Below are 18689 nucleotides of genomic sequence, written 5' to 3' on the forward strand. Positions count from 1 at the left end.
ACAGCATTTATAAGCAATTTACTAAATAATTACTGCACTCATTGGTTTCACATGCAAAAGGGATTATTTTCTTGGTTGCTCTGATGATAGTGTTGGCTTCTCAAGTTAAGGCTTTGTACAAATCACTTGATCAGCCCCAGATGATCATGGTATGGGGGTCTCTGCCAGAATAAATGGATGGAATCATTCAGAATGCTTTGTCTTACGAGATGGTTTAGTTTTTTTTAGTTGGGTTGAGTTTGGTTCAGCTTAGTCTAGAGATACAGCGTGGATGCAAGCCTTGTGCTGTAACCAATTAACCTACTAAACTCTATTGCTGTAAGGCAGCAACTCTACCAATGCGTTGCGATGCCGCCCTACACACAAAGACATGGGCATGGGCAAATTGGGCTGATGGCCATGTTTTCGTGCTGCATGGGCTTCTGTAAACTGCTCCTCAGTGTGTGGCGAGTGGATGGGAAAGTGGGATAACATAGAACTAGTGTGAACGGGTCGGAGGTAGACACAAAATGCTGGAGTAACTCAGCGGGACAGGCAGCATCTCTGGAGAGAAGGAATGGGTGATGTTTCGGGTCGAGACCCTTCTTCAGACTTATACTCGATGATTGATGGTCGGCGCGGAATCGGTGGGCTGAAGGGGCCGTTCCCGCACTGTATCTCTAAACTAAACTAACCCAAAACAAAACTCCAAAGAGAAGAATACTTCTATCTCACAAGTTTTGCAATAATTCCGCTCTTTTAGATATCGGTATCTCCAAAGGAATATTTTGGGCCTCGCTGTGGTGCAGTGGTAGAGTTGCTGCCTCACAGCGCCAGAGACCCGGGTTCGATCCTAGCTACAGGTGCTGTCTGTGTGGAGTTTGCATGTTCACCCAAGGACCAGTGTGGGTTTTCTCTGGGTGTTCCAGTTTCCTGTCACACTCCAGGTTTGTAGGCTAATTGACTTGGTAAATTTGTAAATTCTCCCTCGTGGATGTAGGATAGTGGTAGTGTGCGGGGATCGTTGGTTGGCGCAGACTCAGTGGGCCAAAGGGGCTGTTCCCACGCTGTATCTCTAAACGAAATTCATCAAGAACTCTTCTACAAGAATATCATTCAACTTGAAGGGGTGGGAGATTGCAACCTTCACATGGTCCACCCTGTTTCGACGAGTGCAATCAACCTGGCGTGCATCAAACAGAACAAGTTGTCTTACAACTTTAGGCTGTGCACGCCATACGCAAGAAGAAGATTCAACTTGAACCTGAGACTATTCCTAATGTTCTTGTACTGCTCAGGAACAAAACCCACAAATTGTCACTCGCTTAACCACCAAGCTGTTGGTATAACTGGCACGTTAAATAACATTAAACGGCTTGTCCTCTGACTCAGTGTAATTAATGGCATCGAAGGTTGTTATTAAACAGCTTGATGTCCTTTTCTCATCTGGTAGGTTACTGTGCAAGCAACTATTGTCAGGAACACTGAGCAGTGCCGTGAGCTTCTGTGTCGGGAAATCAGTTCCCGTCAAACAACAGAACCTGTCACTTTTGAGGGAACAAGGAACTGCAGATGTTGGTTTACAAAAGAAGAAGACACAGAGTGCTGGAGTAACTCAAACGGTCAGGCAGCATCTCTTGAGAACATGGATAGGTGATGATTCGGGTCGGGACTCTTCTTCAGACACAAGTAGATAGAGTGGTACAGAAAGTGCGAGGTATTGTAGCTGCAAGAGACGGCAGATGCTGTCATCTTCAGTAAAACACAAAGTGCTGGAATAGGACAACTTGCAGAAATGAAGAACTGCTGATGCTGGTTTATACCAAAAATAGATACACAAAGTGCTGGAGTTAACCAGAGGGTCACGCAGCATCTCTGGAGAACGTGGATAGGTGACGATTCAGGTCGGGACCCTGGTCCCCCAATGCAATATTCCACCTTACCCATAGCCCCCACGGGAGGCTTATTCCACCACTCACCCGTTCCACCAACACAACCCGTTCCCCCAATGCAATATTCCACCACTCACCCATAGCCCCCAACTGTGCAGGGGCGGCTCATTTCCCCTTATTCACCCACCCTCATTTTAAACTTTAAATAAATATGCTGCCAGGAAAACAGGATTTTACTTGCTGTCAGGACTCGGTGTCCTGTGATTACAACATTGTTGCGGGCAGGGCCAGCAATTAGATTTGGATTGTTCACAGAGAAGTTAAGTGAAAAGTAATTTTTTTAAAGTTTTAACACACCACAGGACAATGGTGAGTAAGGTGGTGCAAAAATTGTAGCGTTATCGTGTAACGTTTTGGCGTAGTTCAGGCCATGAAAAGCAAGCAAACAAACATGCAAGCTCACTCACGGACAAGATAAGAGTTTTAGAAATAGATAGATAGATAGATAGATAGATAGATAGATAGATAGATAGATAGATAGATAGATAGATAGATAGATAGATAGATAGATAGATAGATAGATAGATAGATAGATAGATAGATAGATAGATAGATAGATAGATAGAGCAAGTGGTCACTGGAACTCATTGCCAGGGGTGTTGGTGAGGCTTTGAGACAGGCACATGGATATGCAGGGAATGGAGGGATATGGATCACATGCAGGCAGAGGAGATCTGTTTAACTTGGCATCCTGTTCAGCACAGACAGTGTGGGCTGAAGGGCTTGTTCATGTGCTGCACTCTTCTACGCTCTATGTACTGTTGACAGACTCATGATTTCTTAATTATGGTCCTTGGCCCTATGACAGAAAGATAAGACAGGGCAACCTGCAATCTAGTCATCACAGCGGAGTGTGCGGAGGTGGTGGTGATAACATTGAATGTAGGTTGCAGGCATTAAACGATTCAAGGTTATATGAATGTATAATCACAGAGTGTAGGCTGGTGTGCTGTCACAAAGCAGAAACATTCATTTAGAATTAAGAAAGCTCTGTAAACTACTTATTGAGATTTAACCATTACATTTGAACCCCAGTATGAGGGCGTGCGTGGGATTGGGGTGGAATAGCTTGATGCACATACAGTCAGTGCGTGAATTACAATAACATTGTCAAAGACGCTAAAGCCTGCATAACAACTAGGAACCCAGCTCTCTGCCCCAATCCCTCCCTTAAAGACCACTAACAACGTGTAGGGTGATGAACTCAAGAGGTCTTTGGAATGTGGGAAGAAATCGGAGCACTTGGGGAAAGCCCATGTGGTCACAGGGAGAATGTGCAAATTCCACACACGGACAGCACCCACGGTCAGGATTGAACTCGGGTCTCTTGCGCTGTGAGGCAGCAACTCTACCGCTGCACCACTGTGCTTCATCTGGCCGCCCGTTCCATACACCCACCACCTTCTGAGTGAAAAGGTTGTCCTTTTAATCGGTTCCTATTAAATCTTTCCCCTCTCGCCTCAAACCTGTGTCCTCTGGTTCTTGATTCCTCTACACTGGGTAAACTGTAGTCTGTAGACCAATACTGTGTCCACCTCCCCTGCCATCCTCATGAATTGGAGATCAGCGTATCCTCTCCAAGTGCTTCAAGTGCAAGAGTTTGATTTTTGTTTGGAAATATTTCTCTGCCCATGGAATGTTCAGTCAAGATCACATCAATCCAGCGCTATTTACTGTCAACAGACAAGTAGCAAAAAAATATACTGGAAATCTAAAAAACTAATAGAAATACTGGAAATACTACGTAGGTTATGAGGCCACGGTAATCCACTTCACTTTATCATAATAAATGGTATGAGAGAATAAATTGTATTTCTGTCTCACCGAACATAATTGTATTGTATTGTATTGTATTCAAATTTATTGTCATTGTCTCAATTAGAGACAACGAAATGAATTTCCCTTTACAGTCAGTATCATAAAAATAGATAAATAATAAATAAATAATAAAACATATTAAAAATAAAATAGAATTTAAAAAAAATTAAAAAAATTAATAAATGATTGATTACATTTCATGTAAAGGGTGGATTGATTCCTGCTGACAAGAATATTGTAATAAATTAAATAGTCTCCTTTGTTCTGTTTGGCTGTTATAATGGGGAAGAGTTTTGACCCCAGCGAGACAAGGTACAGTATTTGTTATTCCGAGTCTCCTGCCTGGAGACACAGTCACACAGTACGGAAACAGGCCATTCGGACCAACTTGCCCATGCTGACCAAGATGCCCCAACTACAGTAGTCCCACCTGCCAGCATTTGGTCCATATCCCTCTTTCCCATCCATGTACCCATCCAAATGTCCTTTATATGTCATTATAGTACCTGCCTTCTTTTTCCGGCAGCTCATTCCATACACCCACCACCCTCTGCATGAAAAAGTTGCCCCTTGTTTTGTAGAAACAAGGATGCTGCAGATACAAAAAAAGACACAAAGTGCTGGAGTAACACGACGGGGCAGGCAGCATCGCTGGAGAACATGGATAGGCAAAGTTTTGGGTTGGGACCCTCCTTCAGACTACGCCCCTCTTATTGTTGCCTATTCTTATAGCTTTTCAAAAGTTTGGGGAGGCACAGTGGCGCAGCGGTAGAGTTGCTGCCTTGCAGCGGCAGAGACCCAGGTTCGATCCTGACCAAGGATGCTGTCTGTACAGAGTTTGTACGGTCTCCCTATGACCGCAAAGGTTTTTCCGGGGTGCTCCGGATTCCTCCCACACTCCAAAGACATACAGGTTTGTAGGTTCATAAAAATGCTGGAGAAACTCAGCGGGTGCAGCAGCATCTATGGAACGAAGGAGATAGGCAACGCTGGAGGGAAGTCTCCAGCAAGTCTGAAGAAGGGTTTCGGCCCGACACATTGCCTATCTCCTTCGCTCCATAGATGCTGCTGCACCCGCTGAGTTTCTCCAGCATTTTTGTCTACCTTCGATTTTCCAGCATCTGCAGTCCCTTCTTAAACAGGTTTGTAGGTTAATTGGCTTCGGTAAAAATTGTAATTTGTCCCTAGTGTATAGGATAGTGCTAATGTACGGGCACACTGAACTAAACTAAAATACACCCTCTGTGTGAAAAAGTTGCCCCTCATATTGTAGAAACAGGGAACTGCAGATGATGCAGATACAAAAAAAGACACAAAGTGCTGGAGTTACTCAGCAGGTCAGGGAGCATTTCTGGAGAACATGGATAGGTAACGCTTCAGGTTGGGGCCCTTCTTCAGACTTTGTCCCTCTTATTGTTGCCTATTCTTATAGCTATTCAAAAATTCCTCCAGTTCCCTATAAAATGATTGAAGGAGACATAAGTTCCCAGAAAACCAACAAAATCAAACCAAGCACTTCTGAGTCTGAAAAAGGGTCTCGGCCAGAAACGTCACCCATTCCTTCCCTCCAGAGATGCTGCCAGAGATGCTGCATGTCCCGCTGAGTTATTCCAGCTTTTTGTGTCTATCTTTGGTTTAAACCAGCATCTGCAGTTCCTTCTTGCACAAGCACTTCTGGGAACCCAGCACTACAGCACGTAAAACGTAAAGCACCCGACTTATTAGCCCTGACAATTTACAGATAAGATATTTCAAGCTCCAGCGAGATTGTCCGTTGAGAACAAATATATTTTTTTTTACCCAGGTCAGATTTGTTTGACGTTGTTTGGCCTTGTGAATGTTTTTAAAATTCACTTCCAGTAAATGAAGTGCCCCCAAAAAAGGGGCAGTAGGTCAATTCATGTTTTTATCACCGATGTGCAAATGGTTTGCTCCTACCTTGTGTTAAAATGTCACTATTCCAAAATAGTTCCATACCTTCCTCTCTCCTAATGGGTAAATATGATGATATTATTTTTATTTTCGTCAAATAGTGTAACAAAATATATTAAGCTGTTTTTTGTCTAAAAAAGGACAGAGTAAGACAACAAAGATATACACAAAGTGCTGGAGTAATTCAGCGGGTCAGGCAGCATCTCTGGTGACGTTTTGGGTCAGGAACCTTCTTCAGTCTGATCCAAAATGTCACCTATCCATGTTCTCCAGAGATACTGCCTGACCCACTAAATTATTTCAGCACTTTGTGTCTTTTTTTGCAACCAGCAACTGCAACAGCAACTATTTGACATCACAGATGTTTAGTTCAGTTAAAACAAGGGAACAGGCCCTTCGGCCCACCGAGTCCAAGCCGACCTGTTCTCACTAGTTCTGTTATCCCACTTATTCATCCACTCTCTACGTACTTGCGATCACTTTACCGAAGCCAATTAACCTACAAACCCGCACGTCTTTGAGATATGGGAGGAAACTAGAGCACCCGGAGGAAATGCACCCGGTTACAGTGAGAACGTGCAAACTCCACACAGACAGTACCCGAGGTCAGGATCGAACCAAGGTCTCCGGCACTGTGATTCAGGAGGTCTACCAGCTGCATCATTGTGCTGCTCATATACAAATAACACCTTTCATATCGGAAAACATCTCAAGACATGTTACATTTGACAGAAGATAGACACAGCAAACTGGAGCGGGACAGGCAGCATATCTGGAGAGAAGGAGTGGGTGACGTTTCGGGTCGAGACCCTTCTTCGCCCGGCGCGGTCTTACATCGCCCGGCGCGCCTTAACGGCCACGGAACTTACCATCGCCCGCCGGGGGCTTTAACATAAGAAGAATAAAGTACAGGGGAGAGACAAGGCTTTGCCTTCCATCACAGTGAGGAGGTGTTTGGAGATTCACTGTGATGGATGCCTGTGTAAATTGTGTTAATTGTGTGTCTTGTTGTTTTTGTATGACTGCACAAACGTAATTTCGTTTGAACTTAGGTTCAAATGACAATAAACGTTATTCTAATTATTCTATTCTATTCTTCAGACGCTGGTAGAGCTGCTGCCTCAGAGTGCCAGAGACCCGGGTTCAATCCCAACCTGGGGGATGGAGTTTGCACCCTGTGACCCTGAGGGTCTTCTCCGGTTACCTCCCCTAATCCCAAAGACGTGCAACTCCATAGATTAATTGGCCTGTGTAAAATTGTCCCTGGGGAGAGGATGGGAAAGTGGGATATCATAGAGCTCTTCCTGTGACTGTGTGGCTTTCCTCTGGGTGCTCCCATCTCCTCCCACAGCACAAAGACCTGCGGGTTTGTAGGTTTATTGCTCTCTGTAAATTGCCCCCTAGTGTGTAGGGAGTGGATGAAAAAGTGGGATAACATAGAACTTGGTGCAAACGGGTGATCGATGGTCAGCGTGGACTCGGTGGGTTTAACTGCCTGTCTCCATGCACTATCTCTAAACTAAACCAAGCAAGAACAAAGCTCCAAACATAACAATAATTCTATCTGATCAGTGTTGCAATAATGCCGCTCTAACAGATCTCCGAATAAGTTTAATTATATCACAATTACTGTTCCAATGCTGTTGTTAAATAGACCAGCCCTCAGCAGCAAGTAACATTAGTCCCCATAAATGAAATGTTAACAGAAGCATTTCTTCTTCCTGTAATATTCACTTCCTTGCAGCTGATGAGAAATATATTGAACACCTTTCAGTTTTAATCAGCCAGCCGTACTAATAACAAATGGTTCGATGTTTAATAAATTATCAGATTATCAGTCTGGGAATTTTCACGCACAAAATAACGTCAGCACTGGACTCCTATAACAGTTGGTAGTGTAACCTTGTCAGCTTCCTGCAGCTCAGTGATTGGAGAGAGAGTCGACTGCATCCAACCAGTCTGTGTATGTAAAGGCACTGAGACCAACCCAAGCAGTCAGTCTGTGCATTGAAGACTCCGATACCAGAGAAAGCAAGTTTTTTTTCTGAAGGAGACTTACCAGATCCCGGTAAAACCACCAAACAAAATGTGCCAAGGATTATCATTAATATCAAGCTGCTGCTTAGAACGGTATGTTGCTGAAGATTTGTCAGTGTATGTGTATCTTCGTGCAGAGAAAAATACTTCTATGTGTGGAAAATAAATAATGCTTTCAGAAACTTTCAAGTGGGTCAGAATCTTATATTTACTTATTGTGCAGTGTAAAGGTGATATAGATTCTGCATGTGTAATATATGCAAAAGTAATTTTGCAAAAATAATATGCAAAAATATAGCACATTTGAACCATTAGATTGCAGTTCTGTTTTCGCTTCACAAATCAGAAGCATAGTGGTGCATTGCAGTAACAATTGTACTAGGAACAGCTACGGTGATAAATGCTGTCTCGATTAAGACTAACGTCCACCATCATGTCAAAATTGTGAAGGAATATCGTGAAAGATGTGTTTTGTGCATCAGGAATTACAGCCTTTCAAGCTTACAGCTGGAAATGATTTAAGCTTCGAATCAATTGAAGATCTATAAAACATTGAAGCAGCCCTGTCAGACAAATCTATAGTAGGTCTGCTCTCCAGATTATATTTCCAGATTAGTATAGCGGAGCTAAGAAAAGAGATCTGTTCGCAGAGTTAGCACAAGAGTTTATGCCCCGATTATTTTATTTTATTCGGATTAGGCGATGCATGGAAAGACTTGAAATATGAGATTTTTAAAAATAGCTACAAGTAGTTAAGATATCAGCCTTTGATAGAATAAAAGGCAGCAACAGTATCCAAAACCTTATCCGTGGTCTTGTTTTGGTCAGGAGTTGTTTCAGCATCCTGTCTCATTTTTATTTTCTTTCTATGAATGACTTAAAAGACACAATCACCGTTAAGTTTTGTATTGCCTCTAAATTCGTCTCAAGAGTTAGCAGGGCATTTTTCAGTCGAAATTTGTTGCCATTTCGGCTGCAGAGTTACTCCAGTCAATTTCTCGAACAAGTGACCTCCCAATTGTTTCGGAGGAATGGAATTACACGGAGCCATGAGCTAACCAAATGTAACCCCATTTTTGCCTGATTTCACCCAAATTATAGACAACACAGGTCCCTTCAAATAGCAAATGCTGGGCAAAGGAGCATTGATGAACTCAAAATTCATAATTGTCATTAAGAACATCAAAACGAGTTGATTTTTTCTTGTGTGACTAACAATTACTTTCTCTTTGCAGGGCAAAGGGTATTAAGGCTCGGCTGAGAATCCTTCTACGGAAGTCAAAGAAAACTTGTCAGTCCGTACGAGCAAATAAGAAAGATAAAGCAAGATCCAGGTGAGCTGACAGTCAATGTCTGTCTGACCTCAAGGCAGATCAATCGATATTCAAAGAAGCTTTGGCTCTATCTCTTCAAAAATATACTAAGGAAAACTGTTGTATTTTTTATCTTTCAATCAGACCCTCCTCAGAGGAAGCAAAGAAATGGAGACAATCTTTGGACAAGATGCTTTCTCACAAACGTAAGTAGGCATGGATATTCCTGACATTATTGAGACTCCTTAGTGGTTTTTCAAGAGGTCATTGTGTTCATACGACCCGGGAAAAACTGTTTCAATGGATCGATTAAAGCGTTAACCGTGATTTGGGAGGATTTTGGTAAAATTAGAATGTTTAATGGCAAAATATTTTCAGTTTCTGTTCCTGGATGTCGAACTTGCCAAATAATTCCCATGTTTGGAAACGATTCGGCAAGAGCAGAGAAGAAATCAAAGGAGTTTAGTTCCGTTTATTATTGTCACGTGTAAAGAGATATAGTGAAAAGCTTTTTTGTTGCTTGCTATCCAGTCAGCAGAAAGACAATAAATGTTTGCAATCAAGCAATCCACAGTGTACAGATATGGGATAAAGGGTATAATGTTGAAGGGTATAATCTCTCAGGTCTTCGAGTCCTGGCCACATCCTCATAAACCTAAAGAAGCAGAACTCTCTGCAATAAATTGGCTGCCAAGACTATAGGTGCCTGCTAGGATCAAACAAGAGCAACAGGGTTGATCAACAGTGGCATGCTAGCCAAGAAATCACTGAGAGAAAGTCCCAGCAATATATAGCCAAGATCTATCCAACTGGGAGTTCATTCTTTCCCATGTTCAGTCAAGTCCAAAGGGATATTGGAGCCAAGTGGTTTTTATATCATGCTTCTTGGCGACTTGCCTTGTGCCCCCTTGGGAATCTAAAACTTGCTCATCCAGAGAGGGTGGTAAATGAGAGGATGGACAGCAATGATAATTCATCTTAGTAAACTCTGCTTGCCCTCAAACTTTCACTGGTAACCTCCCTCAGATCACTATTGCACATTAAGAGATTTTTATTTATTAGTCAGAGGAAAATCCCGAAGCACGACTTATCGTGAAATGTAAAAAGCATTTCACAAGACTGAACATGTTGTAAATTCTTGGTGGAATTACTGCTTCACGGCGCCAGAGACCCGTTTACGAACCTGACTTTGGGTGCTGTCTCTGTGTGTGTGGAGTTTGCACGTTCTCCCTATGACCGCTTGCATTTCCTCCGGGCACTCCAGATTCCTCCCACATCCCTAAGATGTGCAGGTTTGTAGGTTAATTGGCCCTCTATAAATTGCCCCTAGTGTGTAGGGTGGATGAGAATGTGGGAGAACTAGTGTGAACGGGCGATCGACTCGTTAGGCCACTTTGTCTTTTAATCGATTCAATGGGACCTCTAATAAGAGTAAAAGGGAATTTATCAGAATAAAAAGACATACCTTTAGGAAGGAAATGAGTAGAAATGTCTTTAGCCAGAGGGTGGTGAATCTGTGGAATTCATTGCCACAGACGGCAACCTTGATAGGTTATTGATTATTACGGGTGTCAAAGGTTATGGGGAGAAGGCAGGAGAATGGGGTTGAGAGGGTAAAATAGGTCAGCCATGATCGAAAGGCGAAGTAGACTCAATGGGCCGAATGGCCTCATTCTGCTCCCATGACGTATGAACTTATAAAGCTTTTGGATTTTGCACTTTGCATTAGAATTACAATTCTCTCCCCTCTTCTTTTGGTAGATGGTTTAGCTGCCTTCAGAACCTTCCTCCGCTCAGAGTACAGCGAGGAGAACATTGAGTTCTGGCTAGCCTGCGAAGACTACAGGAAGATCAGGTCAACTGCAAAGCGGATCTCCAAAGCAAAGATGATTCATTTGGAATTCATAGAAACAGATGCTCCTAAAGAGGTGAGTCCCTTCATACTAAGAATTCTCGGAGCCAAATGCAAACAAATGGGACTAGCCCACTTGGTCGGCTAAGGTTTATTATTGTCATATGTACCAAGCTTTGTTTTGCATGCTATCCAATCAGGCCAGATAATACCAAACATCGATACAATCAAGCCAAACTCAAGTACAATAGGTAGAGCAAAGGGGAAGATACAGAGTGCAGAATATAGTTCTCAGCATTGTAGCGCACCAGTTCCAGAGACAAAGTCCACAGCCCGCAATGGGGTAGAGGTGAATTGGGCAATAACAGAATTCCAAACTGATCAGATAACACTATATATAAATACAATCAAGCCAAACTCATGTACAATAGGAAGAGCAAAGGGGAAGATACGGAGGGCAAAATATAGTGCTCAGCATTGTAGCGCATCAGTTGCAGAAATGAAAACAATGTCCACAAAGGTGGAGTGGTGAATGGACAAAAGGGGCTGAAGGGTCTATTTCCTTCTGTACAGACCTAGTATATTATTTAAAAAACTGTGGGAAACTTTATGATCAACAAGAATTAATTATTGATTATTTTCTCCCTCTTCTCATCTTGAATAGATTAATATTGATTATGAAACTAAAGACTCCACCAGGAACCTTCTTCAGAGGCCCACCAGTTCCAGCTTTGACGAGGCACAGAGTAAGATCTACAACTTGATGGAGAAAGATTCCTATGCCAGATTCCTGAGGTCGGAAGTGTATCTGAACCTGACCAGACAAACTGAGAGAGCGGCAAGCCACTCCGAGTCCAACAAGCAGTCCGAGACATGAGTCGGGGAATGAGAACCTTTTGGGGAGACCTGAACAGAGCGGCTAATGCAAGCTGCAAAGATGAATGGAAAGCATCAGTGGAAACATAGTTGGGGAAAAAAAGGGTTATTTGCTGAGCTGAGTTTGCAAGGCTTAGAGAAGGAATTGGACATACACTGAAGCTGTTGAGGATGCAGTGTATACTGAAGCGAGACTATTAGACTTCTACACCAATATTTTATTGCTTATTGTATAAATTATTTATTGTATTGCCCATAACTTATTTTGATATTGGTTACACATTGTACGAAAATATTTAAAGTCTACACAAGAAAGAAGTTGCTTGGACATTTGTTCTACTAAACCTTTTAAGAAGAGTTATTAGTGCAGTATCCTGCTCCACTTGGGTCTGTTTGTACAATTAATGGACCATTGGAATGAAGTTTAACCTCCTTAATAACTCAAAGGAAAATGAATTGTAAACATCTGCACATGCATCAAGTACTAAATACTTCAAACATCACACTGCATGGTGACACAGCGGTAAAGCTACTGCTTTACAGCGCCAGAGACCTGGGTTCGATCCTGACTAGGGGTGCTTGTCTGTACGCCGTTTGTACATTCCCCCCCGTGGGTCTTCGGTTTCCTCCCACACTTCAAAGGCGAACAGGTTTGTAGGTTAATTGGCTTCGTATAAATGTAAAATTGTTCCTAGTGTGTGTAGGGCAGTGTTAATGTGCGGGGATCGCTGGTCAGTGCGGACTCGGTGGGCCAAAGGCCCTGTTTCCGCGCTGTATCTCTAAACTAAGCCCCACATTAAATCTTAAACATACTAATGGATGTCCTGGACTAATAAAAAGGACTAGCCAAACCTTTTGAAAGAGCTCGCCACTGAGAGCAATATATTAGTTGTCTACCTAAATAATTCCGGACATTGGAACATGGCATCGGAAGCCATTTTTGTTGCTGGATTATCCCAGCGTCAAACCCAATCCACTTAGCATCCATTTCTAAAGCAGATAGGGTTCCAGATTGAGTGGGAAAGGTTACTTGCTGTCGCTACCTGCTAAAGATTCGTTTCTGCTCTCACCACACTATCTGCTGCCTGGCAGTTCGTTTTTTTTCCTTTAACTATTTACATACAAGTCTTTGGTTTTCTCCAAGTGAAAATACTAAGAGAAAACGAAATAAAGATTGTACAATAAAAGGATTTCCTCGTTCATATTTTGTACAAGGCGTAGAAAAGGAATGTGGTAAAGGTATGTGGTGAGGTACATGAAATCCATGGAGCACAAAGTACTATCATTAAAATGGTACTGACTAGCGGAGAGATGTATCATTTGTGAGGGAGAAACTGAGGATTCACGGTTCTTTGCATGATTATGCGCATGTAATCTGGTCTTAATGTGAGTATTTATACTCTTGTGAAAGAAAGACTGTGGATTCAAAATTAATTCCATGATTTTGAGCATGCAATCTGGTCTTAATCTTTATAAGACAGTGTTACATGGGCAAAGGTATACCTTAAAGAAATGAATAGGCCCTGTGGTGTGTGAATGCACCAGCATTATTATAGCTGGACATCGGCAACTGTGACAATGTGAGGAGTAATGTGATGCTTGGATTGGAAAGAGATCTAAGCAGTTAAATGCAAGGCCTTCCAGGGAGGTGGGAAATCTGCAGAAGCGGGTTGTAATGACAGTGGGCAACATCAACATACCTGAAGAAATGAATCAGATATTTGTTGAATGAGGCTCATAGACACGCGATGCTGCGAAATGTGTATGAACCGAGTAGGGAGATATGAACAATTGGAATTATTGGTACCGGGAATGGATACTACAGGGATGTTAAGCATAGATGTTGACAGTCATGAGCAATGAGAATAATGTCATGCATGTATATAGATGGTTGTTTGTATGTATGTCCGTTACTTTCTTTTTAAAAAGGAAGCAATTTAATGTATATAATCTAAGTGTGACTTTAATGTACCATATGAAATGACTTCTCATACATTGTTGCACCAGATTGCTCTCAATAAAAGAAGTTTAATTGAAAGCTCTATCTCTGTTATTTACCTTAATCTTCTTCTTTACGTGTCCATCTTGTTACAAATGTTGACCTCGTTGTCATCGTCCATCCTGAAAAGGACGCAAGCTTCCGGCGACAATTAGTGGAAGCCATCATTTGTTGCACTAGATGATGGTGGTTGCAGAAATAGCTCAGGATACTTCTAGTTTCCAGCCCCGTGACGTGGACGCTTCTGCTATGGGGCCATCTACCTTAGTAAAGCAGCATAACCCAAGAGCCAATAGGTATGGTTGGTAACCATTTTAACTTCTCTTCCCAATCCCACACTGAGGTTTCTGTCCTGGGCCACCTCCATTGCCAGAGTGAGGCCACACGCAAACTGGAGGAACAGCACCTCATATTCTCCTTGGGTAGCTTACACCCCAACCATGTGAACATTGAATTCTCCAATGCCATGTAACAACCCCTCTTCCATTTCTTTCCTGTACATCCTCCTCACTCCAGTGCGCACCCATTTCTCCCATTATCCCGGATGCCTCCCTCTATGACCCTTCCACCTATATCCCTCTCCGACTTTATATTTCACTCTTCTCTCCTTGTGACACTCATTTCTTCTCTAGCCTTTGTCACTTCCTCCATCTGCCCATCAACTCCTCATGTATCCACCTACCACTTACCAGACTTTGTGTGTGTCCTTCCCCCCCACTACTTTTCCAGCTTTCTACCCCCTATTACAATCGGTCCGAAGAAAGGTCCCAGCCAGTAACGTCGTCTGTCCATTCCATCCACAGTTGTTACCTGACCCACTGAGTTCCTCAGGTGCTTTGTGTTTTGCTCAGGATTCTAGCATTTGCAGTTCTTTGAGTCTCCAATGAGATGGACATCTCTTTGAGATGGACATACAAGATGCAAAGAGCATTTTGGAAGAAGAGAGTTCCATCTGATGCTCCATTCCATTATTTCACTTTTGATTGCTAGTGCCAGACCACGCCATATGTTATGTGTGGGCCTTATACGAATTGACTCCTACATTTCCCTCATGCAAATCACTTTCAGCTATTCAAAAATTGCAGATGATAAACTATTATTGTGAGCCTGTTCTTCATTGTAGTAAATACATGCCCATTAAGCTATTGTGAAACAGCTATTTTGGAACTGCAACAATCATTTCAGAGATGTGAATAGAAGCACAGTAGCACAGCTGGTAGACCTACCTTAACAGCACCAGAAAACCGGGTACAATCCTGACCTCGGGTGCTGTTTGCGTGGAGTTTCACATTCTCCCTGTGACCTCGTGGGTTTCCTCTGGGTGCTCTGGTTTCTTCCCATTAATTAATGTTGGTTAATTGACTCTGCAATTGTAAATTGCCCCTGATGTGTAGGGAGTGGATGCGAAGGAGGGTTAACATAGAACTAGTGAGCAGGTGAATGATGGTCGACGTGGACCAGGTCGGCCGAAGGGCCTGTTTCGATGCTGCATTGTTAAACGAAACAAAACTAATCTACCAGACAGTGAACAGATCAAGTGTTCAAGAAGGAACTGCAGATGCTGGAAAATCAAAGGTACACAAAAAAGCTGGAGAAACTCAGCGGGTGCAGCAGCATCTATGGAGCGAAGGAAATAGGCAACGTTTCGGCCCGAAATGTTGCCTATTTCCTTCGCTCCATAGATGCTGCTGCACCCGCTGAGTTTCTCCAGCTTTTTTGTGTACCAGTGAACAGATTAATTCTGACAGAGAGGCGCTGGTTTGAGATGGCACTGAAAGTTTACACCTTGACAGGTTAGCACTCTTCGAACAGCACTGGCCTATTTGCCAAGACCTAGCAGTGGGATGAAGCCCTCAATTCAGAGGAGCAGTAAGCCACAGACTAGAAAGCACACAAGCAGGATAACACTTCCAAGCTCTCGGTTGGGGCACCTTAGAACTGCAGGTGGCGTCTGGGCAAGGGAAATCGTCTGAAGAAGGGTTTCGGCCCGAAACGTCACCTATTTCCTTCGCTCCATAGATGCTGCTGCACCCGCTGAGTTTCTCCAGCATTTTTGTGTACCTTAAAACTCATTCACTGTTGGTTATCCACTGACCTCTGTTGGAGGATGCAAGCATTGCAGCATCCCAAGCAGAAGCTGATAAAAGTGTGGATACTGTTATAAATGAATTTCTCTCATTTGGATGGGATTACCAGAATGGCGCAGTTCAGCAAGCAAACCATATGTAACTAAACCTTTGTATATGTCTTATCAAGATGCTGGAGTAACTCAGCAGGACAAGCAGCATCTCTGGAGAAAGAATATGTATACCTCTTCTATAGGTAATGGTTTATTATTGTCACATGCACTGAGATACTGTGATAAATCTTGTTTAGGTATATTATTGTCATGTGTACAGTGAAAAACTTTGTTTTGTATGCTATCCAAACAGATCAGGTGCATAGATATAATCAGTTCAAACCCAAGTGCGATAGAGCAATGGGGAAGTTAGAGTGCAGAATATAGTTCTCAGCATTGCTGTGCATCATTCCTTAGACAAAGTCCAATGTCCTCAATGTGGTAGAGGTAACTATCCAGTCAAATCATACCATACACGAGTACGGACAGTCTCCGACTTACGTACAGGTAATGTTCCGTAAATGTGTTGATGGGCAATTCATGCCGCATTATAGTCAGGCTTTATTTACAGCATACAGCTTTCTAGACACATCTAAATAGATCACTTTTTAACCAGTCCAATCATGGGGTAAGCTAATATTCGTATAGGAGCCAACTGCTCCACTGTGCTGCAGGTAGTCGATAGCAATATAGGGTGAATAAAATGGGTTAGGGCAGGATTAGTGTGAAAACGGGTACCTAATGTTCAGCATGGAGTTAGGGCCTGTCCCACTTGGCCGCCAAAGTGGGACAGGCCCAAGACCCTGGCGCGGCGCAACGTCTCACCTCCAACAGCAGCAAAAGCAGGCTAACGATCGCCGAGCTCGGCCTGGGGCTCACGGCCGTTGTGGATCTCCTACACCCAGAGCGGGGCCAAGACGATTGGAGGTAGACACAAAATGCTGGAGTAACTCAGCGGGACAGGCAGCATCTCTGGAGAGAAGCAATGGGTGACGTTTCGGGTCAAGACCCTTCTTCAAACTGAAGAAGTCTCGACCCGAAACATCATCCATTCCTTCTCTCCAGAGATGCTGAATTACTCCAGCATTTTGTGTCTATCTTCAAATGACGTCACGCGCTTCAGACGGCTGTGTGGACGCATGATGACGCGCGGGACCGTCGCACGTCAGTCACTACTGGCCTGTCGCGTAAATGACGGCCAAGTGGGACAGGCCCTTTAGTGCGATGAAAGGCCTGTTTTAATGCTGCCTCTCTACGACTCTATCTATAGGAAAGGCTGGAATGACTGTATCCATTTTTATTAAAAAGCCTCTACACTAATGCTTGGATTTCACGACACTACGCAAGAACATTTTGTTTCTATAATAAACTTTACAATGATATCGTCATTTCCTCCTACCTCGTTTTGAATCATTTTGGCAAATTCTTTTAGGTGAATATTATGCAAAATATTGTTCATCCCAAGTAAACGGCAGGAGCACCCAAATCTATTGGATCAAAAATAAGTGCACTGATATGTATTATTGCCACAACATTGGCATAATTGTCTCAGCCCATTTCTTAAAATGATCAACCGGTTTGAAATGAACAAGTAGACGGGTAAATGGATCATTGGTGCCCCCTATAGACTAACACAAGAAAATGTAGTTTTGTCTTTCAAATATTGTTTATGCCATGCAGTCTGGATTCATAGACACGGCACAAGTCCATGCCGACCAACATGCCCTATCCAAGTTAGTCCCACTTAACTGATTGGAAGATACAGCAGGGAAACAGGGCCTTTGGCCCACCTAGTCCATGCCAACCATCATCCATTCACAAGTTTGATGTCATCCCACTTTCACCTCCACACTAGGGCAAATTAACCTAAAAATCTGCACATACTTGGGACATAGGAGAAAACCGGAGCCCCCAGAGGATATCCACGTGACCGCAGGGAGAACATGCAAACCCCACAGGGACAGCACCCGAGGTCAGGATCGAACACGGGTCTCTGGTGCTGTGAGGCAGCAGCTCTACCAGCTGGGCCATATCCGCCCATGTCTGCCCTACATCCCACTAAATCTTTCCTATCCAATAATGAAGGAATTATGCATTTCACCATTTCCAGAAGATTGTTGGTCGGCATGGGCTAGTTGGGCTGAAAGGCCTGTTTCCACGCTGTATAACTCCAATCTGTCACGTCTTGATGTCAAAGTTTGAGATATAGTTAGAAACACCTTCATAAATTTTATAATAGGCACTATATCTGAAGAACTGTCCCGAACCAAAATGTCTATTCAAGTTCAAGTGAGTTTATTGTCATGTGTCCCTGTATAGGACAATAAAATTCTTGCTTTGCTTCAGCACACAGAACATAGTAGGCATTTACTACAAAACAGATAAGTGTGTCCATATACCATAATATAAATATATACACACAGGAATAAATAAACTGATAAAGTGCAAATAACAGAAAATGGTTATTAATATTCAGAGTTTTGTCCGAGCCAGGTTTAATAGCCTGATGGCTGTGGGGAAGTAGCTATTCCTGAACCTGGTTGTTGCAGTCTTCAGGCTCCTGTACCTTCTACCTGAAGGTAGCAGGGAGATGAGTGTGTGGCCAGGATGGTGTGGGTCTTTGATGATACTGCCAACCTTTTTGAGGCAGCGACTGCGATAAATCCCCTCGATGGAAGGAAGGTCAGAGCCGATGATGGACTGGGCAGTTTACTACTTTTTGTAGTCTTTTCCTCTCCAGGGCGCTCAAATTGCCGAACCAAGAAACCGGTCAGCATGCTCTCTACTGTGCACCTGTAGAAGTTGGAGAGCC

General features: G+C 43.1%; 1 protein-coding gene across 1 annotated transcript; it reads left to right on the plus strand.

Moving 5' to 3' along the window:
• Positions 1-7645: 7645 nt before the first annotated feature.
• LOC116977513 (regulator of G-protein signaling 8-like) lies at positions 7646-12342 on the plus strand. The gene is made up of 5 exons (XM_033028010.1): positions 7646-7811; positions 8954-9052; positions 9176-9237; positions 10793-10959; positions 11548-12342. The coding sequence occupies exons 1-5, from the start codon at positions 7768-7770 to the stop codon at positions 11758-11760; spliced, it is 585 nt and encodes a 194-aa protein (XP_032883901.1). The 5' UTR covers positions 7646-7767; the 3' UTR covers positions 11761-12342.
• The last annotated feature ends 6347 nt before the right edge of the window (positions 12343-18689 follow it).

The sequence above is a fragment of the Amblyraja radiata genome, chromosome 10, assembly GCF_010909765.2.
Source record: "Amblyraja radiata isolate CabotCenter1 chromosome 10, sAmbRad1.1.pri, whole genome shotgun sequence".
Classification (NCBI taxonomy): Eukaryota; Metazoa; Chordata; class Chondrichthyes; order Rajiformes; family Rajidae; genus Amblyraja; species Amblyraja radiata.